Below are 26,610 nucleotides of genomic sequence, written 5' to 3' on the forward strand. Positions count from 1 at the left end.
CACCATTTCAAATAGTGGTATACTTGAGCTGGAATCCTACTTCTAAGAGGGTATTTTTTCACTTTGTCTTATGTTTACAAAAGGACAAGAATCAAACTAAATGAGAATCTTATCTCGACCTTAGTCCCACCTCTGACTGCCTGTAATTTTCTCACCTGCAATCCTACCACTGATATAGGAGCTCTGTTTAATTACAATGCTCACAGCTTAATTTCCTTTACAGAAAAGTGAGCATCTGCTACAGTCAATTATTTTTCAGATGGAAGCACCGGTCAAATTTTAGGTCTGTCATAATCTTAGGAATCACTTGTTTGGAGAGTCACTACCAAAACTAATGCAACTTGATAATGCACTTGATCCCATACTGGTTTAGGAAGTTTAATACACTGTATATGCATTTCTCTAAATTCTCTTACAGCTGAAACTACATAGCTACAGGTGAAGAAGTTCTAGTTTTGCCTTAAGTGGAACCTTTCACAACATTATTTTAACTTACTATTTCAATTTAGAGCACTAATTCTCAATTTGCAATTCTTACTGAAGAGGCAAGCAGCAAACATGAAAATATATGTACACGTATTAGTATACTACCAGTATGCTGGACTTCCTTCTTAAAAATGGCCTTAAGAAAGCATTAGGCATGTCAAACAAACTTTTGTAAACAAAAGATAAATTACTCATGTTCTGCTCTGATTACAGCCAGATACATATTTTCATAAAATAAACATTCTCTTGTCATTTTCCATGGCCCACATATCATCAATAATGTATAAACCTCAGTACTCAACAGGAACCTCAGGAAAAATGTTAACTGAGTAGGATGTCAATATCAAGAAGTGACACTGTGTTCCACTGCAAAGTGAAACCAATTTATTTGTGCTAAATGAATGGAAAGAATGTATTCAGAATACATTTCTTTATACATTGTACCGGCTTAGTCTGCTAAATAAGCATTCATTAGTGCCACGTTGTGCTACTTACTTGTACTCTCATTCTACCAAGCAATACAACGTTTTGGCTGTCACGCCAATGTATTCCTATATGCTCATCTTACATCTTATTTACTAACAGACTTCTGAACATTGAGAATGCCTGTTCAAACTTTGCTTCAGGGGAACCACAATTAATATATTTTAACAAGAAAAAAAAAGATCATCATCAGCTGTTGTCTACAATCACATTGCCTTCTGCAGGAAAAAAAAAAAAAATCAAAGAGCACATTTTAATCAGCTGTCAGCAAACTGTGGGCAGGACCACACTTACCGAAGTTAACTGTGACAGATCACACAGTATGGGCAGCTTACAGATTAACATAAACGCCAAGTGAAATCATCAAATCTTAAGGTCCACAAATTGTACATTCCACAGACTTCAACAAGCCAGTTCCCTTGCTGTAAAATTCAGACTGTACCATACGTTTGAGGTGCTTTTAAACAGAAGTACAGATGTGTCCTGTATGCTGAATTAAGCTACATAATACAATAGAGCATGTGTGTCTTGGGCACTGATTAGGGTGTCTGACTCACTTTTGCACTTAGAAGCTGTTATTTCAAACGATTGAAAAGTAGTGCTGATTTTCCACAAGCTTGGTAAACACCGGAACATTTCAGAATTCATCATTACAGCCCATCATGCCTTTAATTCTCTGCAAATTGTCATGAAAAAATATAAAAAAAAGTATCCCTTTGATTTTACAAACCTAAAAGCCAGGAAAATGAAGCTTTGGAGCCAAGCAAAACGACGTAATGCCGTATTACCAAACAGAGTAGCAAATGTTCCAGCCAGAGAATTGGACATACACGTAGTTCAAGTAAACACTGATGGAAAACTTTGTTAGTGTTGTCGACCCACAACACTGGCTGCATTTTATACAAACGTTTACAACACAATTAACAGTGAAGCCTATATAACCTCAGTGCAAATAAGTCAAATCCAAATATGCCAAGTAAGCCTTTGGCTTTTAGTAAACTGCTCCATGTTATGAGTCCACTTCTGACAGACAGACTGCTGAGCACATGCACTAAGGCTGAGAGGAGGGATGCACTGAATGTTGAAAAGTGGCTGCCTGCGATGCTGCGGATTGGACCGTAGGTTGCACAGGTGGTGGAGGTGGTGGCGGAGGTGGCTGCACTGGGGTCTGCGTGTTTGGAGAAGGAGGAGGAGTGGGACGTTTAAATTTGTCAGGGCTGTTACTTCTTCGTGGTGAAGGCCTCTGTAGAACAAATATTGAAATTACGTTTAACACACTCCTGAACAATGTTAGGTGTAAGTCCTCTAGCAATTTATTGAGCTTGGCAAAGGAAACAAAACCAAAAAAGAGAGCTGAACAATTATGTAGGGAAAATCCACTTCAAAACATTGCAGGAATCACAATACAACTTTGACATAAAAAAATAAACATTACTCTGAAATGGAGTAAAAGAAGAAAGGGGAAGTACTTTTGCTGTCAAACAGAACACTCATTCCTTCCTGTCACTTTGCAGGAAATAAACACAAGACATACATCCTGAAGATATGTTTACCTACGATGACCAGCAACCTAAAAAGAAAGGAGAGATGCTGTAAAACAATACCTCCTAGTTGTGCTTGCCCAACCGGTAGCTGCTGATGAACATTTAACTTTATGCTAATGGTGAATGAAGTCCAACCACATGGTACCTGAGTGTGGGCAGAAATGTTTCAAATGTCAAGACAGTCTGCCCAGAATCTCTACCTTTCTGAAAGACTTCCAGCCTGCACACTGGAGCAAGACCAAAGCATGATACAAGTTGTTTGAGAGATCCCCTCAACAGAAACAGATTTTCAAGATCCTGCACATTTAAACACAAACATTTGAACTCACTTTATCTTTACAAACCAGTAGAGGCAGAAAATCGTCTTTGATGTGAGATATGTAAAGATTTAAATTACACTGCACGAGAATAACTTCTGCACTTTAGAAACCAAAATGCTTGCTACTTACCAATCCAGTTAGCATTAATAAAGAACCTCATGGCATGACAAACCACCCACCCACAATTAATAATCAACCACAGGTGATGAGCTCTGGGAAGAAGAATGATTACAGCGCTATAGCAAATGTATGACAAATAAAGTCAGATAAATTTTGTAACGGAGGTTAAAAATGAAGAGTCAAAGAATCAAACTGCAGTTTAGTCAAATAATGTGTATTGTATCCATTTTTCTGCACAACTATGTAAAATAGATTAATGCTCTATGCAAAAAGCCAAATGATTCTTGACAACTGACTGATGTCTCTGAAACACTTAAAATCATTTATTGTGTTAGCATACATCTGAAGGGACCTGGCTTCAATATCAAGACAAAATCAAGAGCTACTTATCAACACCTTTCTGAAAGCAATTAGTTATTTTGCCATGAAGAGAATCTTTTTCATAGTGACTCAGTGTGACACCAACTAATTCACAGTTTTGGAAAGAGCAGTATTTCACAGAGAATGAACAGAACAAGTTCCTTGAAAAAGTTTTACAACTAACTGAGTTCCAGGTTTTCTAAAAGCAAAAATATCCTCCTGTGACTAATTCATGTGATGTACAGCAGTGGGATGAACCTCGACCAGCTTTCTGCCTTCCTGATGAACTCCAGATTCCTCCTGTTCTACCCACCACTGTAGCACTCCCACCATTCTTTGTTCAATGACTTTACCAATTACCTTTGCATGCTCAGCTAAAGTATTCTAGAAGCAGCCATATTTTAGCATTCTACTAAACATTCTCTTGAAACATGTTTTCACATCCGTGAATTACAAGTATATTTACACACTACCATACCTGTTAAGAAAAACTGAAATGGTCTCAATACAACAACTATGAGGCATTTTGCTAAATGGTTAATATTTAGGTTGTCTTTGCTCATTATACTCCACAAATATTTAGAAGAAACAGGACTGAGCAGAAATGCATCAAACATCATAGGTAAAAAGGAAATAAATCCAGTTGAAAGATATGAGAAATTGCCCTAACAAATGTTTATATTAACTTTTTTTCTTTGCCAATGAGAGTAGAAAATAAGAGTTAACTGCCTGTTACAGTGACATGATGGTAGCATTGTGTGTCATCCTGAAGAAAACCTGAGCTTGGAGCAACCTCAGATGACTCATCCGTCAGATGGTGGAGACTAGGAGAAAAATGAAAGCAATGTTTTTACTTCCTGGGACAGGCTTAGTAGCTTAGAACATCACTTCTCACACCCTGCCTGCTGATCCACATAAGATGATACCTATTACTGTCCTTAAGATGATAATACATCCTATTCTTTTGCAGAAAATAAGGTTCTCCAAAAAGAATCAGTTTCTGAGGGGTGAAGAGGAAAATCAGGGTTGAAGAAAGCAGCAATAGATATCTTGGGAGTAAGGAGACAAAAACAAACATTTACAAAAACGTTTTGTAAAAAAGCTTAAAGACAAGCAATAATAACTTTTAAAAAAGCAAACTGAGATTGGTACAAGTATTCACTATTTTAAATACTTACTGTAATGCCATGGGATGGTCCCATATGTTGTACATGAAGGCCTGGGGAATTGTAGTAAGACATTCCAGCTCTAGTCAGTGAAGTTGGTGGTGTGAAACCAACCGTGTGACTTGCATACGACAGACCTAAACAAATTGTTAAAACAAGGTAACATCAACATTCTTATTTATGTTACAAACTAAAGTATGAATTTGTAATTTGAGTTTTTTTATTAAGTTCTTAATCAACAAGTTAAGAAATGGTTAAATGCTACCAGATTAGACATCTAAAAAATATTATTTGTCCTGAAAAGTTTGATGTAAATTAATGTATTTTCCTGTAGTACACGAACCTATGTTTCAAAGCATGCATTACACAATGTTAAACACAGTGCCGCTCTCCTGGCAGCTTTGTTTCAGTTCACAAGTATTGCCATTCAGCCTTTCATTTCTTTTCAGAGGAATGGCCTCCTGAATAAAATAGAGCCTGAAGAAGCAGAGAGCTTGTGACTGGAGAAATTATCTAGTACCACGCCACTATGAGCTTCCACAAAGAAACAGAATGTGGATGGCTTCTCCATAGCATACCAGATGTGCACCCACACTCTCTCTCCTGCTTTGCCTAAACATTTACAGGTAGGGCCCCAGAGATCCTTGAGGAGGTAAAGTTAAAACATTCTGGGATTACTTGGTAGTTGGACTAGGCTAGCAACTAACAACTTATAATTACAACTTCTTTTATCCATATTAAGGTAAGCCTAATATTCGAAAGTGCAAATACCTTAATTATTCCATCTTAATATTTCTTTTCCATAAGAATTAATTTACAAAAATGCAGGGTACCTGTGTAGCTGATCAAGGCAAACTGAAACAGCAACTGCTAGATGCTTAAAGTTCAGACCATGAAGTGTTCTGAACATTTTGACTATTTCTAAACAGTACATTCTCCAAAACCTTTAGCTCATTATTGCTTTCCTGAAAAACACACACTAAGGTAGGAGGCAACACTCTCCTTAGCTAGCAACTGCTTTGGAGTATTATGACCAAAAAAATTTCTATAGATGAGTCAAGCTTTTCCAAGACCACGCCAGATTTAATAGTTTTTTGGACTTCTTCAACCCTGAAGCAATGCAAAGCAATCCCACCACACCTGCAGTATGCGTCAACACCCAGCTTTGTTCTCAACTGTGTGTATCTGTGCCTACATTGATCAGATCTTAGGGAGAGGAAAAAAACCACAAATAAGCCCCAGATCACTAATAAAGTCACGTAAGGAAATATACTCCCCTCGCTTCCTTTGTTTCTAAGTTTGATTCTGCTCCATCCCTGAAGTATGTCTGGTGCAAATTTTAAATGACTCCAATGGAATCACTGTCACTTTAGAGTAGTAAATGCAGATTGAGGAAATTAATCTGCTTTTTGACTCCACAGTCTAATTGTCTGTACAGCACATTTTATAACTAAGCTCTTTTGTTAGCACAAGGACAGAAACAAGCCAATGTTCAGGTAAGTGGCGATGTACTGGAAGTCAGAGACAAGACCCCAGAACAGTAAAAGGCAAAAAATACACTTTAAGACACCTTTGCAACATTGCAATTTCAGACTGTTTTGGGATAAACCAGATGCTAAGCATAAAGCAGTTTGTCTACACAAAAGACTCGCTGGTAATTAACTAATCCCCAGCTGCCTAGGAGTAGCGATACTTCCACAATCTTCAAAGCTTCATGCACTGTCCTAGAATCTCAGCAGTGTCTTAGCCTGAAAGAGTCCTTAGAAGCAACATCTCAAGCTACACAAGCATAAAAGGCTCTGGAATTCAGAAGCCAGAATCTGTCCCACTAAACCTGATTACCTATTCATACAAAATTGCATTTTCTACCTGTTTTCAAATGCTGTTTCTATGAATCCAGGCACATCATTTCTCAAATGAAATATGATGAGTTCTAAAATTACTTGATACAAAACATAACTGTTGCATTATTCTGGTCTGATGCTTTTGGCAGTGTCTTAGTGTACTACTTTAGATATGAAGTACTCTCAAAATTACTTATTTTCATCATTACTGCATTCATAGATCCCAGACAGCTGTACAAAATTCCCTGTTGATCTCGTTAGTTCTCTAACAAACTGCCACTCCTATTTTTCTGAAATCTGAAACTTCCCAACTGTGAATATTAATTTATCATATGTGAAGGAGAGGAACTCAGTTGCCTGTGCAGAACTGATAGCCTGGAACATTTCCTGTACCAAAATACCTAAAATTGTGAATTGTTAGAAGCCATCATTTAAGCTCTGCTCTTTTTAACCCTGCTTCAGACTGTGTTTCAGCATCCACTGTCTGTGGGATGTAATTCCCACTAGAACACAGCACTTGTATCAACTACTGATGGGAAATCCACAGGGACAAAGAATGTGCTTCAGTCCCAGTGCAGAAACAATGTGCTCCTGCACTGCCACACCAGCATCTGAACTGGGTTCACTTCTACTTAATCCAAGATCATAGAACGGTTTAGGTTGGAAGAGACCTTCAAAGGTCAACTAGTCCAAACGCCCTGCAGTGAGCAGAGACATCCTCCACTAGATCACATTGCTCAGAGCCTTGTTGAGCCTGACCTGGAGTGTCTCCAGGGATGGGGTGACAACTACCTTCCTGGGCAACCTGTTCCAGTGTTCAGCCACCCTCATGGGAAAGAAATTGTTCCTAACATCCAATCTAAATCTGCTCTTCTCTAATTTCAAACCATTGCCCCTTGTCCTATCTCTACAGGCAAGCCTGTAACTTCCCAGATGACTCTTCCTACATGTACCTTTAACTAGTACCTCTGTGTGGACTGCAGATACAATGTGCAGTTGAATATTGTATCATTATGAAGACTGCATGGGTATAACCAGGAACATCCACAGTAGTTACTGGAGAACATCTGTTAGCATCACTACCTTTCTGTACACTTAGTCACAGGAAACACTCTTTGTTTTCTTGCTGACACACCTTGCAAAACATTGAAAGTGATTTGGTTCATTTCAGAAGCCCACAAATTTCTTGAAAAACTCTATCATAATGCTCATCTCTACCACTGTAATGTGGCTTATGGCTTTCACACATGCTTACTCCTTTTGCATCCTCTGGATAAAAACTATTTTGAGTGTTTCTGAAAAAACTAAAGCAAATCTTGAAAATCAAAAAGTCTAAAGACATTTTACATGTTCTAGCAGACCTGTGTCAATACAGAGGACATCTCATTTGTCCTTACTGTAGGACTCTATCCAACAGGTTCTAAAAGTGAACTCAGGAAAGCAGGGGATGCAGGATTCATTATGTAAAAGTGAATTTGTAATCGCAACTTTTAATGAACATCCAACTGCAATTGTTTTTTTCATTTCAGTCAGTAAACATATTAGTAACACAAACACATTTCCTTTAACTTTAAAAATATATTCAGTAATTAACAACTTGGAAAAGGTTAGCTTGCCTTTGTTATGCAAAGTACTAGAGACAAGACTTCTTAATTTTGTAGTTATTGTTTTACAATAGGAAATAGTAGAATTAGGAAAGCCATTTCTCTACTGAAGAGAAACAGAAATTGACTTTTTCGAAACACATTCAAGATTAGGTGAAACTCTAGAAATCTGTTTGCATATGCATCCTGTCAGGCAACTTCTGTTGGGGGAGCTGAGAGGAAGAAGAGACAGTAAGAGAGAAAAAGAGCAAAAAATAAATAAAAGCTTCTTAACTGACTTTTAGTATCTGTTCACAGTGCAAAACAGATCCATCAAAGACATGCTGCACTAGAAGACTTATAAGGCAAAACTATTCTTACATTTTTTTTTCTCCAGACTAGCTTTGAAAAGTTACTGACCAAAATATATTAACAGGGCACGTTACTATGTGATGCATACAATAATCTTAGAAACTGGGTTGAATATTTACCAGGTGATATAGGTCTGCTAGAACTTGGTGAGGGTGTATAAGGGATAGGACTGGACACAGTGCGAGGTCTTAATCCTTGTGCAGACATCTCATTAAAATATCTAACAAAAAAAGGTAAACAATAATTAGATCAAACCTTTAAAAATGTGCCATGTTTCATTGTGGATTTTTTTTTATTGGTTGTTATTTTGTTTGGTTGGGTTTTTTTTCAATTCCCATAAAGAATCATGTTAGATTAACGAAGAACCAGTCACTTTTTGGAAGTCAGGACAGAAACTCTCATCATTGCTGAAGGCTCAGATACTGGCTTAACTTTCAGTGGAAACAGCTGGACTGATCTCAGCCATTTGCAGTTAAAGCAGTGCAAGACACATAAGACCAGAATAGTAAATATTAAGGCCAGAAGTGTAAATCATGTCATCCAATCTGACCTTTACTACATTCTTGCACTTTACACATCATTTCTATATTGAACTCAATAGCTTGTTTGGTTGGAGTATATCTTTCAGAAAGGCACTCAGCACTAATCTGCAATCATGAAAGGGGGGAGGGGAAACCATTAAAATATCCAAAAATTTGTTCCAACAGCTGATCAGCCTCACAGTTAAAAATATGCCCTGTTTCCTACTTGAACCCCTTCTGGTCTCAACATTTCACCCATTTGCTCATTGTGCCTTTTGCCACTGGAACAGAGAGACATTTTGAACCCAGGGCTTTCTGCCACTAAAGATACTTCTAGGTTGTGTTGCAAGACACCTCCCACACTTTGCCACGATAAACTAAAAGATTAGAATCTTAGGGAAGGCATTTCTTCCCCACCTGTAATAATTTTAGCAGAATTTGTTTGTACTTTGTTCACTGAATACAGTGAAGCTTCTTCACAACCATCAAGTGTCATATAAAAAGAGATGTGACCAGACCAATTGCTCCCACTTGCCACTTACTGTTTATCTTAAGAGTAATTTTATCTCAAAAATAATTTTATATATTTTTTTCCACAACACTAAGCCAGCCGCTTTCAGGTTGACTTCTTCTGCACTCTCCACCTAGACTGTGCAGTCACTGTCTAGATGAAAGGTTCCCCTGCTCACCTTCTACTGCACATACGGCTGCAAATAGTGCATCTGGGTTTATATTATTGCACTTAGCTGTGTTTCTTTACCAGACACAGCAAAGCAGCAGGCAAAATCAGCTACCTATCACTCCTTTGACTCTTACTTGTCTTCCCTTCCAGCACTGTGTTTCTCAAAAAAATTTTAAGAGTTGTTTCTTTCCAAATCACATTTAAAAAGCCCCACAACATGGAGGAGCAGCATTAAAAGTGTTCCTGTTTGATAGAACTCACAATGATGACCAGTTTGAGGTCTGTGAGCCAGTTCATAAACTATTTGAGCCATGTTTTGATACTGCATCATATCAATTATTAACCAGGATGTTCAGAGTTACTATGCCCCAACACGTAATGCAGGCAATACACTGTAGTGAAACCGAAGTTGGTTTACATTTAGGTTGATCAGGTAAAAGTAGCTGCAATAAAGAACAACAGAAAATTAACAAACTGGCATATAAAAAATAAGTTTTCTAAAGCGCTACCAGTGGCAAGGTTAGTTAAATTGAACGGACTAGGCTACTTCTGCAGCACACAGTAACTTGCAATGCAGACAGTACATGCATTTCAGCAAGGCAGGAGTCTTTGTGATCTGTGTTTTATTCTACACAAAGAATTTTCTTCAAGCCATCCTAGTACCTGGACAGGGTGATACGGAATAGCAGCACACCTTTAGCATGCTTCCTGTTTCAGTTATTTCCCTACTACTCCAGAGAACAGGATGGAGAACTGAGAGGGCAAAGCTATTGCTATTCCAGCATTATTTTGTTTACACAGTTCTCCAAAGACTAATCATTCACTAACACGCATTAACCTGCTTTGTCCTTCCCTTTATTTTTCACTACTTACACCTGTTTGCGAGTGATTCTGTTATGCCTTTGTAGTATCAAGGAAAATCAACGTGACAATAGAATTTCTTAGAAGCACAGAATTTTCCTACATTTTATTGTTTACAACTGCCTGCAACTGGTTATTGAAAAAAACTACTAGGATACTCTACATTTTTGGATTAATACCGGTAATTTAGACTTGGGACTGTGTTTCCATTACAATGTGAATATAGTGGCTAATAAAGGTAGATTCAAACACCAGTCTTGTGTTTCTTACAGTTTAATTTATATAGCATTCATTAAATACCAGACGCTACCACAATGTATATCAGCTGCCTAGTGTTTTATTAAAATGAAAATGCTACCTTGAACTTTAAGGGTACTCCTTGAAATAAAATAACTGGTATTTTGGTAAATTGTGACTTACAACTAATATACTGTTGACCCAAGAAGAAATACCTCAGTTTCAGCAGAATACACAGCACATGGTAACACTGTAATTATTTTTTAAAGGACCTGTATAAATCCAAAATGATGTAAAACAGAACAACAAAATAATGAGCATTTGATAAGAGATAAGAATGTTTTATTTAAAGCATATTTTAAAACATCTTTCAAGATAAAACTCTATCATGACTATGATGTGAGAAAACACTAAAAAGACATCATAGAAAGCCATGAGAAACTCAAAATATCTGTAAGGTCAGTGCAATCAAAGCAGCTTGCAGTAGAGAAAATAAATAAATAAAGCTGTTAGAGCCTGGACATCAAGAACAGCCCAACAGTTCTGGAAATGCTGCTTCTTTTTATGGCTTTACACAGTATGCATTTGTATTTGTCTAAACACATTCTACTTTCTGCAAAGGACAAATCAGGCCCAAGCAAGAACATCATTCCTACCTCACAGAATTCCTTGCAGTTGCCAAATTAAGGGCAAACAAAGGTACTATGACCCAATTACCCTCAATCTCAATTTCCATGGCTATATTTATTTCAATAAACAGGGCCAAACCCCTAAGCATTCTTCAGATACAAGTATTTTCTCACTGTTAATGCAATTTGTACACAAGTCTGATACAATTCTACTGAAGATATTCCTGAACCATGCTGAAACTTGATGCATTAAATTCATATGCAGGTTACTTCTACACATACTTATTCTACAATATTCAGAAAGAAGTATGAGTATTGAACAATGATCTCAATCCCAACATATCTAGATGTCCAGAAAATACAAACCTTTCATCATCCATTTCTAAGCTGGATTCACTTTCTGACAGTTGCCTGCAAAGCGCTTCCCTGCGTTCCATTTCCCTCTGTAATTTTCTTTGAAGTCTCAAGTTTTCTTCTCTCATATGTCGCTCCTCTTCTAAATATTGTGCCATCTTCTCTGAATCTAAAGGTCAGGATTTGGTTAAAATTTGATTAAAATTCAGTTTCATACACAGGCAAGTATGTTGTGCTTAATTTTAATCCAGTATTCAAGAATGAGGGTGTGAAAAATGCTCAGGATGGATCGCTCAAAATTCTCATCTCTAAGTCATTAGTTCAAAGCCTACTTCAGAGCAGTAGCTACTTAAATAAATTACTAGTTGACAGCTATTTTGGAAATAAGAGGTAAAAAGCAGAAAATTTTAAGCATTTACCCAAATAAATTTGAAAAAAAGCTAGGAAGAAAATAAACCCAAAACCTTAAAGAAGTAAAACAATCCCTTCTCCATTAAAATAATGCTATACCATGTTTACAAAGACTTTACTGCAACACTCAGAAGTTATTTTAAAATAATTTTGAAGAAGTACAAAAATTCTAAACCGCAAAACACTCAAACTTTTATTAAATTGCTAACTTATATGCATTGCAGAGCATAGCATTCTTTCCACTGCACATTTTATCATAGAGATTGGCCAGCAGAACATGGACATGGACAGTGGCATCAAGTGTACCCTTAGCAAGCTTGCTGACGCCACCAAGCTGTGTGGTGTGGTGGACTCACTTGAGCGCAGGGATACCATCCAGAAAGATCTTGACAGGCCTGAGAAGTGGGACAGTACCAACTGCATGAGGTTTAACAAGTCAAAGTGCAAGGTCCTGCATTAGGGTTGGACCAATCCCAGACACAAATCCAGGCTGGGTGCAGAGTGAGTTGAAAGTAGCTCTGAAGAAAGAGGCGTGGGGGTGCTGATTGATGAGAAGCTCAACATGAACCAGCAGGATTCATGCAGCCCGGAAGGCAAATTGTGTCCTGGGCTGTGTCAAGAGAAGTGTGGCCAGCAGGGCAAGAGACATGATTCTGCCCCTTGCCTCTGCTCTCGTGAGACTCCACCTCAAATGCTGCATCCATTTCTGGTGTGGCCAGCAAGGCAAGAGATGTGATTCTGCCCCTTGCCTCTGCTCTTGTGAGACGCCACCTCAAATACTGCATCCAGTTCTGGTATCCCCATCATAAGAAGGACACAGACCTGTTGGAGCGAGACCAGAGGGGATGGCCACAAAGATGATCCAAGGGCTGAAACACCTCTGCCATGAGGATAGGCTGAGGGAGCTGGGGTTCTTCAGCCTGGAGAAGAGGAGACTCCAGGGGGACCTTAGAGCTGCCTTCAGATACCTGAAAGGATCCTACAGGAAAGCTGGAAAGAGACTTTTCATAGGGTGTCAAGCAACAGAACAAGGGGGAATGGTTTGAAGCTGAGGGAGAACAGGTTTAAAGTGGATCTTAGGAAGAAGTTCTTCAGTGTGAGGGTGGTGAGACTCTGGAACAGGTTGCCCAGAGAAGTTGTAGATGCCTCCTCCTTGGGGGAGGTCAAAACCAGATTGGATGAGGCCTTGAGCAGCCAAGTCCACTGAGAGGTGTCCTTGACTGTGGCGGGGAGGTTGGAGCAGATGATCTCTAAGGTCCCTTCTAACATAAGCCATCCTATGAGACTATGATATTAAAAGCTAAGAAGTGGTTTGCTGTTTACATCAAAGGGAAATTTGAGTCTGCAACTCTAAAAACTTCAGTAAACATCACTTTAATGGTTTCTGGTATCACTAGCCATTTAAAATGATAAAATCAAATTATGGAAAGCCATAAAGTATTTTGACAGATTATTTAATAAAATGGAACACATGATGAAGACTTTTGACACTCAATGTATTTTGTGAGGTTTTCTAATGTTTGATCAATTTTACAGTTAACCTCTTGATATTAAAAAATAAATAAGTAAAATATGATCATGCTTTGAAATCACTTCTTCATGACACACCTTTCAATTAAAAAAGCGTCCTGTTTTAGAAGACTGCTCCCAAACTATCAACAATACATGACTTACCTCTCTTCTGTAGAAATAGAACTTCTAAATGTAACAGTATCACTTATTTAAAACTATTACTATACCAAAATAGTTCCTGTACTAAATATAAGCATTTCAGGAACACAAGATGCAGAATACAATATCAGAACTTAACAAGCATATTTTATTATACATGAATGAATTATTATTATACTATAGGTTTTCTAATGACCACATACTACAAATTCTAAACTTGAACTGTATTTCAGTTTCATCTTCTGCTTGCAGATCAACACAGCCACCATTTCTATCAGTACTGCTGCTCATACTGCAGCTCTGTTTATATGTTCACAATGGAAAGGAATACTCTTAAACTTTGGTCTTATTTTTAATGAGAATTTTACTTTGAAAGTTTCTGAATTTTTACTCTAAATCACAATCCAAAAAAGGAACAACTTAAAAATAATAATTACCTGAAATTAAATTAAGTAAGCTACATTTGTAGAAAGAGTATTTTAAATCCAAGGCCTTGCTCTCATTCTGAAGTGCAGTATGTGAAGGCCACAGCACAGAATTGGCAAGTACAAAGCACAGCAGTCCTTACCTTCTTTTAACTGACACCAATTATTAATGCCACAAAGTTGCACACAAGGCCTTTGCAAAAGAGCACTCTGCCACTATCTGTCATTAAGGAAGGCCACTGACTCTGGCAAGCTATTTCAGGGTTCAAAGGGGGTTGAAATATTCCAGTTAGCCTGCCAAGACCAGCTAACAGTGGGGGAGAAAACTGCCTGTTTCCTAATCACCCCAAATTTTTCTGTCTACATAGTTAGGTATCTAGCTACCCATCAACTGAAATTTAATGCTGTTAACTGGGAACTAGGCAGAAGTGATGAAATTTGGATATAAATTTTAGATTTAGCATGAAGCAATGAAGGATCAGCAAAGATTGCAAAGATCACAGTAAGGCACAAGGAACTTTTCTGCGAGTTGACACCAAGTTCTCAGAGCCATATCCTTCAAAGGCAGGGAAAAAAGAAGGCTTTCCATTTCCGGTCAAAGGTCTGTGACACTTCACAATGGAAACACAAAGACTTCTACACAACTACTATTTACTCTGTCCACCTTCAAAGTGATCTCACACATGTAAGAGCAAAGTAAGATTACTTATTCTCATATATTGTGAAGGCAAATAGCTGCCTGAACAATCAGTCTAACACAGCTACAAACAAATATTTAAAGGTAGATGCAATCATTAACAAATTAAATTCTTACATACAACTGAACTTGATTTTTCCAGCTGTTAATTCTTTTGGGCAATTCTTAATTTACAACAACACACAAGTCTGTTTTGAAAAATCTGTATATTGAAATACTGCTAAATCTGAAAAAAAAAAAAAAGGAATAAAATACAAATAAGATAGAAAAAAAAAAGTATTAAAGTTGAAATATTTTCTCTGGCTCAAAACATCCAACAAATATTTGTTGATTATTCCAGATATCCTAGTATCAAACCTCAAACTGCAGTATAAATACACCAACAAGAAATAATACCGAAAATATGAAAATAATTTAATCCAAATCCGCCCTATTTTTTTTTCCACTTCTACCTTACATTCAAGTTCATGAAAATACATATAAAAAAATCTTGCATTATACAACCATAAAACATTTAAAAGGAGTTGTTTACTCACGCTGTAACTGTGCAGCCCTCAGTTGTTTCTTTAATCTCTCCACTTCATTCTTCAAGAATCTGATATGTCTCATCATATTTTCTGGAGAATCTATCTCCATTGATATGTCTCTGGGTGATGGTGGGGCAGATACCGGCTGGTCTAATTTCTCCTGCAAAATTCTGAAATGAAAAATGAATGAAAATTCTGTATGAAAAATAGTTCAAAATTTACCTTCAATTCTAATGAAAACTCCTTAAATCCTCCAGAATGCCACTGCAAGGATTCTAACAGGTATACAGGATTTATTTTAACAACTGGTTTGGGGGGAGAAAATTCTGGGAGGATTTCTAATGCTTTCTTAATTCAAAATAAGAAAAGGCAAAATTTATTGCTGAAGTACACATGGATTCTCTAAAATATCCAGATGTGACACTCTCAAATATCTCTGCATATGGTTCAGGAAAAAGTAATTCTGGACTGTATATAGTTACCTCAGTTCTACACTCAAATGCTACTTATTCCATAAAATAGTTTCTATGCAAAATCATAGTTCTGGTGTCCCCATCATATGAAAGCCACAGCTGCTGGAGCAAATCTAGAGGAAGGCCACAAAGATGATCCAAGGGCTGGAATACCTCTGCTATGAGAATAGGCTGAGGGAGCTGGGGTTCTTCAGCCTAGAGACGACTGTGGAGGGACCTTAAGAGATGCCTTCACATACCTGAAGAGATCCTACAGAAAGACTGGAGAGGTACTCTTTATAACGCTGTCTAGCAATAGCACAAGGTGGAATGGTGTGAAGCTGAGGAACAGTAGGTTTATACTGGATCTTAGGAAGAAGTTCTTCAGTATTAGGGTGATGGCACTATGGAATAAATTGCCCAGGAACATTGTGGACACCTCCTACCTGTGGGTGTTCAAGGCCAGGCTGGATGAGGCCTTCAGCAGCCGAGTCTAGTTGAGAGGCATCCCTGCCCATGGCAGGAAGGTTGTAGTAGATGATCTCTAAAGTCCCTTCCAACCCAAGCCATTCTATGATTCTGTGATTTAATCTCTTATCAGTTTTCACATTTATATTCTTAGAAGAACAATAAATATTCATGATGAAAGATAAGTAAAGTATGTCTGTGGTGAAATACAAGCTTTTCTGCATTTTCTGCATTACCAAAAGAGAAAATTTATTAGGTATTTTCCGAAGTGTTGTCAAATAGTTTTTATTTTGGTTGTTTAGTTTGGTTTTTTTTAAAATAAATCTCCCAACAGAAAAGTGTTCCATATAGCCAAGGTTTCAAAGACCTCAAATAACTGACTGTAAATTTAGGAATTATGAATTTCTCTCAAAATGAATGTCCTTGATTTTTTTGAATTAATATAAGTATTTTTCAGCTTGAAATGGGATTGCTCTTCCTTAGAAACATGTTGATTGATCAGATCCAACTCTGCCCTGAAAAAGCAGGGAAAGCAGTATGCAAGCACAACTCTTGGAATGGCCTAGTTATTCACAGATATATTACCAAGTGGTACTAAAGCATTTAACCAGAAAGCTTTAAATCCAAGAAACACAAAAATCCTACTAAAGGCCCATCCCGATATGGATTTTTCACTGTTGAATATCATACAGCAGATCCCTGTAAAACAAAATTTCAAATCCTGCAGTTTACCTATGGTCAGGTGTTTTCTGAGGCCCTAGTCAAGATTGACAGTCATACTAACATCTGTTCTTAAACATACGGAAGGAAAGTATTAATCATCTCTTCTCCCCTACTCCCTCCTCTAACAGTTATTGTAATACAGCATTAAAAAGAAAAAGCATTAAAAAGCATATAGCATTACATTATTTCAATCTTAGTTTTCCCAGAAACAAAGTCTCACTGTCTTAATTTCTGCTGAAGCAGCAGCGACAAGTCTCAATGACATGAGTGTACAACACTGAGAAAAAAGAGGAAGTTTCCCTTTGAGCAGACAGGGAATAAGAAAGAGTTTTTCATATAACAAATATGCTAAAATAACAGGTTGTTTTGTCCGGGTCACAAATACAAAGCTAACCTCCAACCAGAAGCTTTAAAAAGAGTCTAACAGAAGTTAAAAAATACAGCAAATTCCTTTTACCTTTCCCAGGTAATTTCCTATACTAGTTAGCTTCATCTACTTTAAGCACTCACGGATGTGTAGCATATAAACAAGGAGCTTTAGAACTGCTTTAACTTCCAGGTTTTCATATATTAAACCAGTCTTATGGGACAGAGATGCACATATTTAATCCAGAACATTAAGTATTAAATTATATCTTTCCCACTGTAAGGAACACACCGTTTTTCTGCTTCAAGCTTATCCATCCTCTTCCAGAGACGATTCACTAGTGCTTCTTGTTCTTGTTCCAAAGTATTTTCAAGGTCAATCTTCTCACGTCTTAGCTAGAGAGAAAAAAAAATAATCAATCAAAATGATGGAAATATATTTTTTGCACCAAATTGTCATTAGGAAAGATCACTGCTATATCAGTGTTTTTTATATGATATTCTATGACAACAAGGAGAACATGAAGAAGAGACAAATACCAGGCACAACACAGAGACAGTCAGAACCCAGGAGACTCAGAAGCTGCACAGCTGTCATGTCCTTCACAGGAATTTTTCTCTCAAAATTTCTTGTGAAAGGAGCTTGAAACTTGGACATGCAGTCACTGATAACATGACAAGCCTATTCCAAGGCATCTCCTATTCCATTCGTCACTAAAGTTTAAACTGAATTTACTGTCCGTTGCACCAACATTTAATTTTTTATAACATTGAGACTTTTTTAGCGAAGAATCACAGTTAAGCAAGTCAAATATGGAAGAGAAGCCATGATTACTTTGTCTTAGATAAAGGAGCAACATAAAACAAATTGTAAAGAAAAAAATTATTATATGAAGTTCCTTAAGTGTCAGTGTATCAACCTTACCAGCAGAAACAAATGGATTTCTACCTTACCAAGGGCTTTACAAAAGTAAACAACCTTACATTATTCCCATTCACTTACTGGGTAGGCATTCTTGATTCTACTATAAGCTAATAAAAACAGATATAATGTAGAACCACACATGAAGAAATGTGCTGTTAGTATTTTAGTACAAATACAATGCAAGTAACAAGAATACAGTAGAATGCTAAGAGGCACAGCTGATCTCATTCAGTAACACTGGCAGCTGAACTCCAGAAGTTAGCAATAATGAAACATATGGGAATAGATCCAACACCTTTACAGGTGAAAAATAGTATGGAGGACCTCACCACTTTCCTGATGGGCAAGTACTTCCACATTATGAAATGGAGAGACTGAAAACAGGCTGATTTCATCACAAGTTTAGTGCATCACTGAAGCACTATTACAACATTTAAATCTCCAAGAGCTGTGTGATAACCATTAAATTTATACTGAGATAACCAAACACTTCAGGTAACATTGCAAGCTTAATGAATGGACACCTTTCTTCTTTAAAGCTTAGAAGAATTAGTTACTGTAAGTAAAAACAGATATATAACGATAAGTAATAAGGACTATAATTAGAAAAAGAACCATTGTTTAATAAACCTTCTCATGTCTGAGTTTTCAGATGTATGTTAACAGCTGAGAGAATTTACACTTCAGTAAAGGAGAAGTCAAGAGTAACTCACTTTAGCCTCACTCTAGGGATGGGAATTTGGATCCTGACCAACACTACATTCCCCACACCAGCAAGAGCTGGCGTGGCCTGAAGGTGAAGAGCTCAGCCTGGGGAGATACAGTGCACTTTACCTTGAGGCACTGCTCATTAGCCAGTTTGGCCAATGCTCAGCGATGGCAGCACTCAGAGGGAAGAAAGTACACAAACCATTCTGGGAATCTGCACTCCGTGTTTCTACACTACCAATACACAGATCTTCATTACACTCCACAGCTATCTATATAAATGTACAATGAAAAAAACTTTGACTGCAGATCACTACCTCTGCAGCATGGTTTAGACTCACATAGTCTTTTTACAACTACATTATGGATCTAACACCAAAGAAACCCACAAACACACACTGGTGGAAATAAATCTATTTCAGGAAAAAAAGAGCACATTGGAATTTGAAGACAGAAAAATTATTTATAACCTTGGACTTGAAAAATCTACAATTACATTTAGTATTATAGCAACAATCACCAAGGCATTAAGGAAGAAATTCTTCACCATGAGGATGGTGAGACACTGAACAGGTTGCCCAGGGAGGTGATGGAAGCCCCATGCCTGGAGGGTTTTTAAGGCCAGACTGGATGTGGCTCTGAGCAACCTGATCTAGTGTGAGGTGTCCCTGCCCATGGCAGAGGGATTGGAACTAGATGATCCTCAAGGTCCCTTCCAACCAAAACAGTTCTATGATTGGTGTCCCTCAATTAGAAATTTTCATGCAGATGAGCATGCACAATTGGCAACAGTACACAAATGAGCCTTCTGTTCTGCCCTGAAGGCTAACAGACACGCTCTGGTGAAAACACCAAAGAAACTGGGCTGGGAAACAGGTATCTAAGGCATTGTATTTCCAGCAATATGAAATTACACTGGAAACATGCATCTTCCTTTCCTGATCTTGCATGGTTTTTCCTCCCACAGCCAGCAAATTAAAGCTTAGAGGATTAACAGCTTGAACTAAAACCTACAGGAGAAGCAACTGCACCATCCTGTCCAAAGCTGTGAATTCAGAGAGTAGCTATATTTGTTTTGTATTAGTTAATACAGTTTTGTCAATAATAGTGTCATTCTATATGGGTACAAAGTCACACTTGAGCTAAATATAATTTGATTTTTCCCTTCATTGCTCCCTATTTTGGATCTTAATCTTCCCTTCAGAGGAAGAGAAAAATCCCTTTTAACCTTTCACCCCATCCAATTGCGTTTCTCCTTACTTCTCTCTTTCACACGTGCACTTTATTTCAAATGCAGCTAAAATATCCATTGTCAGTCTGTTCCTGCATTACTAGTTCTTGAGTCTCCTTTCCAACTTCGTAAGCACCACCACTGTTCCTTCCTGAAGTTCAGATCTTTCAAACAAATGCACGTTGAATATGATCTCTGCCTAAGCCCACTATCCCAGCTTTCACTTCTCTGCTTCTCATCTGCCTCTACCCTTTGTAGCTTTAATTCTTTGCTGCTCTCCAAGAACATCTTTCCAGAAGATTTTACACATTTCATGTTCTTCTCCTTTCAAAGAAGCACATATAGGAGATTATTAGTAGTAATTTTGTTCTTACTTTGCATCTCCTAACTGCATGAATTCTAGTTTCTCACTGTCCTGTATGAAATACAAAAGCAATTAAAAACAGTAACAGCAAGATTATTCAAACTTGGCCTCTGTAGGACAAAGCTGATGGCTGTTTATTTCCTATCAAAAACTGTAACACACAACATCATTGCTCATTTTAAGTGAGACAGTCAGTCAATGAAATAGTCGCACATTGCAGATTTCTTAACCATTACCCTTCAGAGAACAATGTTCTGCCACTTCAAACTGACTTCAGAAAATTAAGTCAGGTCACATTCGAAGTCTAAGTTTCAACATAATTTTTTTTATTTAGGAATAACATTCTACGCAACCACCACTGGCTACCTACTGATCACCTGCTCAGGTGAGAGCAAAGGAGGAAGGACACAAAGCATACATAATTCACATCCCATTTTTAAAGCATAATAGTTTAGTGAACATATGCTGTAACTATCTGCTCACTGATTACAGTGATGGATTTAGTATTGCAGACCTACATTATGTTAAAAGCACTCCTGATGTACTCCTTCCAAGCTTTTTTTAACAGATCTCTGAAAAGGTTATGTTGAAGCATGGTGGCAGTCTCTCTTCCTTAATTCCCTATATTCATAATAAAGGCAACACTGCCCTGCTCACAATTGTGTTACCTCTTGCTAGGTAGAGCACATGCCCCAAAGGCTGTTGCTTCAGCTGGTTAATTAGTACAATAAGCTTTTCTTTAATTTGTGTAGGAGAAGAAAGCATGACAAAGTTCAAAGTAACAAGATTAACTATACCTTACTGTAAGGGAAAACAAAGGTATATATTGCATCATATATAAATACACGTGTAATTTCTAACTGAAATTGACAGCTGAATTTAGCATCTTAAAGTTTTAAAGGTCAGATATTTCAAAGACCTTTGAGCATTCATGCTTTGTAACAATCTGTTGAGTCTCAAGTTTCAAGTTCTTAAGACTTTCACAAGTCTGTCTGTCTAGAATAATGACACAAAAATAAATACCATTAAGATTTGATCTGTGGCTCATGGTAACATTTCGAAGAGACTAAACCAGCTTATCATGTATGATGCTCACTTTGCATTTTGATTAAGCGGCTGCCACCACCACCTTGTGGCTAAGAGAGTTATTTCAACTTCATATTAATTTCCATTCTGCTTAAGGATTTGCTGGCAGCTACATAGAATGGTTTGGGCTGGAAAAGACCTTCAAAGGTCAGCTAGCCCAATCACCCCTGTAGTGAGCAGGGACACCCTCCACTAGATCATGTTGCTCAAATCCTTGTCAAGCCTGACATTGCATATCTTTAGGGATGTGGCCTCAACTACCTCCCCAGGCAACCTGTTCCAGTGTTCCACCACTCTCACGGGAAAGAATTTTTTCCTAGCATCCAATCTAAATCTGCTCTTCTCTAATTTCAAACCATTTCCCCTTATCCTATCATTATAGGCCTTTGGAAACAGTCCCTTTCCAGCCTTCTTGTGTTCGTGGCCCTCCTCTGGACCTACCCCATCGGGTCCATGTTCTTGTTTTGAGGGCTGCTGAGCTGGACACAGTACTCCAAGTGAGGTCTTACCGGAACAGAGTAGCAGAATCCTCTCTCTCGATCTGCTGGTCACACATCTTCCTACATTCTTATTTTTCAATTTGTACCATAGATTCCTCCATACAGAATCAAAAAAGTACCCCACTTCATCATTATGATAGGCATTAATTAATTTATCCACAATGGCAACAAAAGAGAGAGTCATACAAAACTGGTAGAAATTCAGAGTATCAGCAACAATGAAGTTCCATGTTTAATGAGAACAGCAAAAAAAAAAAAAAAAATCACAGAACTAATGTACTCTATTGACATCACCCATATTACTGGACTGCCACAGGCCAGTAACTGAAGTTCTTTAGTAAGGCTTTATGTTTCATCAGTTTGCCTTTTAAGTCAAAACAATTCCTGCTAACACCACTGAGATGTTTTGATGAACATGCCTAAAATTAGACCTAAGAGCGATCCCATTGTCTAAACCTTCAGGGGAAGCATGACCAAAACAAGTGATGTTTTATCTCTTCAATCTTCATAACTGTCTGGGGAGAAATCTTTAAGAATACACACATCTGACACCTCATGGTTCAAGACTTCTGCTATCCAAGCTGCCACTAAAAGGTGACCTAGAGCACAAGTAGATTATACATATATCACTTAACTGCTGTGCTTCACAGCCTTTCTCACTAGTAGCATAAGAATGGAAACTCATGAACAGCAACAAGATGAATTTCTTACCAAAACCCTGCATTTACAGAACTCCCAGCAGTCCAGCAGACATGAAAGCCTGCAGTAAGGCTACTTTAAAACTATAATGGCCACGACAAAAAATTCATCTTAATAAATTAATGACTTACTACTTTGAAAGCCAAACTGACTGTTCCTTATCCTTGATAATGCCTATTTTCTGAGTGCTTTTTCACAATCCCTTGATTTAGCCATGTAATTCTGAAAGTAACGAGTTACCTGCTCCAGAGTAAGCTGCTTTGAAATTGTATCATTTTCCAGTTTTTTAATCTTCTTCATGAGTTTGTTCACTTGAAATTCCTGTTCCTGCTCTAAATGCTGCTCCAGTTCAGCTTTCTCATGCTGCAGCTAAAAATTTAGAGACAAGTATTTATACAGGTAAATAAGAGTATGAAATATTATGCAACTTTTACAGGTTTATCCACATGTTTATTCTCAATACACATTACATTTTCTGATAATTTCTCTTGAGAGACTTCAAAATGCACAATCCACCCAACAGCCCTTCAAAAAGCAACATTTTAAACTGTGTTCCATTTACAAAGAAGATGGAAGTAAAACATATTTATAAATACTTAATAAGGTCAAATCAAAATAGATACCTTATATATATATATATATATATATAGAGCACAATAAATAATTGTGGACATTTCAAAACTAAAAACTTCTATCATAACGGTCACAAAGCATTAATTTCAATCTAAAGGCATCATCTCAAGAGCATCCAAAGCATAAAATGCAGGTTTTAGCAGGCAATTGAACGGTAAAAATCATGACTGAAGTCATACTATTAAAATTGCTGCGCAACAACAACAAAATAATCTAATCTATATTCCTGTGATACAAAAAATAAAATTATTTTATATCCTAAAAACACTAGTTATTTCAAATCAATGTTATATATGTTCTTACTATTTTTCTGTTAATACTTCCAATGGAAAAAAAAATCCTTTTTCTGTTAACACATCCAATGATCTCAGAAGAGACCCTCAAAGGTCATCTTATCCAACCCTTCTGCTGTAAGCAGGGATATCTCCAACTAGATCAAGCTGCCCAGGGCTACATCCAAGTCTGATCTTGAATGTCTCCAGGGATGGGACCTCCAACATCCCTGGGCAGTCTGTTCCAGTATTTTATCACTCTAATTGTAGAGAACTTCTTTCTGTAAAGATCTCAAGCAGATGGAACAGAAACAAACAACCAACCGATCTCTTACACTGTAATATAAATCATAGCTTGGAGTAGAGTCTAAGCTTTAAAGTCACTTTAAAGTCAGAATAACAATTGCTCCACGACAGGGATACTATCTTCTTGTAGGTAAAACAGGGTGACCAGTACCATGGTATGAACATGTGAATTTGACACAGGGAAAAACAAGTGTCACCAAAAGACAATGCTGTAATTACACCATGCTCTGGCCATCCACTCAACATAGCAGGCACTTTTCTTCCAGCGGTTTATTTTCTGTTCTGCCCATCACAAAATCTGTAAGATTGTAATGTTTCACTGTGTGAGGAAAAGGAGGCACTCCTCACAGCTGTGGACGCATTCTGGGCCAGCAAAGTGTTTTTATGAAATAATGGAGCTAAGGGAACAAGTTGCCCCTTAAAAAAGGCACCCCTCATTTATCCCTCAGACTATGACCTTGCACAAGGTACTGAACAGTGTAATTTTGGTACTCGAGCCCTAAAAAGTTGTCCCATTCCTCCCTTCCTGCATCCTGAAAGCCCTGTTTATTAATAAAATTGTATCAGCAGTCTGCTTCCACTTTAGGTCCAGATGTTCATCAAATAAATGATAGATGAGCTGACTGTTTATTTTGTACAATTACATTTGCATCCTTGAGCTGACGCATCGAACTTTGGAGAGCAGGAAGGGTATTAGCTTATGTTTGCAGACTTACAATTTTTGAAGGAATTGTCAAGAATCAGACTTGCATGAGAAACAGTGCAGCATAGCCTCCCAATTACTTCATTTGCCTGAATACATATTGTGCTATATCCTTGCTATGTTGTAACATTTTATTTTCAAGGACAGGTATTTGGACCAATTTGCACTTCCATAAATATATCGGTATTGAAAAGAATTTGTATTTGATTTTCATAGAATCACAGAATTGTTTATGTTAGAAGGGATCTTCAAGTTCATCTACTTCAACCTCCCTACCATGGGCAGGGACACCTCTCAACTAGACTCAGCTGCTCAAGGTTTCATCCAACCTGGCCTTGAACACCCCCAGGGAGGAGGCATCCACAACCTATTCCAGAGTCTCACCACCCTCATACTGAAGAACTTCTTCCTAAGATCCACTCTAAACCTGCTCTACCCTCATCTTAAAACCATTCCTCCTTGTCCTATTGCTAGACACCCTTATGAAAAGTCCCTCTACAGTCTTCCTGTAGGATCTCTTCAGGTATGTGAAGACACCTCTAAGATCCCTCCAGTTTCTTCTCCTTCCTGGTCTGAACAACCCCAGCTCCCTTAGCCTATCCTCATAGCAGAGGTGTTCCAGCCCTTCGATCGTATTTCTGGTCCTCCTCTGGACTCACTTGAACAGCTCTGTGTCTTTCTTATGATGGGGACACCAGAATTGGATGCAGTATTCACAGAATCACAGAATCAATAAGGTTGGAAAAGACCTCAAGGATCGTTAAGTCCAATTCGAGGTGGCATCTCACAAGAGCAGATTTTGAAAAGCACTGCTGCACAATTTAGAGAAGAATTGACTTTGTAGTTAAAACGGTATTAAAAATTATCCTTGTGAGCAGCCTTGTTTCACAAAAGATTTTAAGATTTACTACTTTAAATTTAAAAACAGTAATTCAGCAAGTCCATGCTCATAGCAAGAACAGAGCCTGCATCAAAAACGCTTCTAAGGATAATCTGGATAAAATTACTACCATTCTACAATGACTAGGGATTGAGGACACTTAGTTAAACAAAAATTTAATTCAAGTAAGTACATGGGAAAATACAGTAAACTAATATAAGGTTTTATAAGGACTTTTAACAGGAATGTATGTATTGACTCTTCAAGGCAGTGTTGAAGGTTGGACTAGATGATTTTCAAGGTCTCTTTCAACCAGAGATATTCTGTGAAAAGCTTGGGTGTTTTTAGTAGAAAATCTCTGCTGAGATGCAGATGTGCCCCTTCACCTCTGCAGCATTCAGCCTAGAAAATTAAAAATTATGCTAAACACAGGAAACTGCAGTGGCAAAAGCATCCACTTATTTATATAGCTCGCAGAGGCAGAAGCTGATGCCACACAGTTAGAAACAAGTATTATCAAGCAAAGGTATGGCACCAGCAAGCCTGACAACAGGAAGACAGCATTAATCCAGTGAAAACACCTTTTTATGTGCTACTGTGTATGTTTAGAATCTGGCTGGCATATAGAAAATGATTCAAAATTAATCTATTTCAATAGTGAAAACCTGAAGTAATTCTGTGTTTTGTAATAGTAATGCACATCATGCTGAATTGGGCAATTCATTTTAGACTGTTAGTGAGGAGTGCTGCAGCTTGTGCTCTGACAGACAGCTTTCGCATTTTCAATGGTTTAGCACTCGGGGAGTTCACTGCAGATATTACCCTGAATGCAAGACATAAGCCCCTACAATTATGACAAACAAAGGTTTGACTAAGCAAAAAAACCACACAGGCACTAGGGCAATAGTCCCTCTGCTAGGTGGCTTTCAACTGAATAATATTGCAGTAATTTTGACACAGTTACAGACTAGTAAATATTTTAAAAATTAAGACACTACAAA

At 37.7% G+C, this 26,610-nt stretch overlaps 1 protein-coding gene across 1 annotated transcript in view; it reads right to left on the minus strand.

Moving 5' to 3' along the window:
• Positions 1-1,981: 1,981 nt before the first annotated feature.
• CCDC6 (coiled-coil domain containing 6) overlaps positions 1,982-26,610 on the minus strand; it is a 48,045-nt gene continuing 23,416 nt past the window's right edge. Inside the window, exons 3-9 of the mRNA XM_054382355.1 lie at positions 23,056-23,184; positions 17,595-17,698; positions 15,303-15,463; positions 11,575-11,731; positions 8,398-8,498; positions 4,492-4,616; positions 1,982-2,212 (exon numbers count right to left, since the gene is read on the minus strand). Of these exons, the coding sequence (XP_054238330.1) occupies positions 2,021-2,212; positions 4,492-4,616; positions 8,398-8,498; positions 11,575-11,731; positions 15,303-15,463; positions 17,595-17,698; positions 23,056-23,184 (969 nt within the window). The 3' untranslated portion in view covers positions 1,982-2,020. The remainder of the gene's footprint in view (positions 2,213-4,491; positions 4,617-8,397; positions 8,499-11,574; positions 11,732-15,302; positions 15,464-17,594; positions 17,699-23,055; positions 23,185-26,610) is intronic.

The sequence above is a fragment of the Indicator indicator genome, chromosome 7, assembly GCF_027791375.1.
Source record: "Indicator indicator isolate 239-I01 chromosome 7, UM_Iind_1.1, whole genome shotgun sequence".
Lineage (NCBI taxonomy): Eukaryota > Metazoa > Chordata > Aves > Piciformes > Indicatoridae > Indicator > Indicator indicator.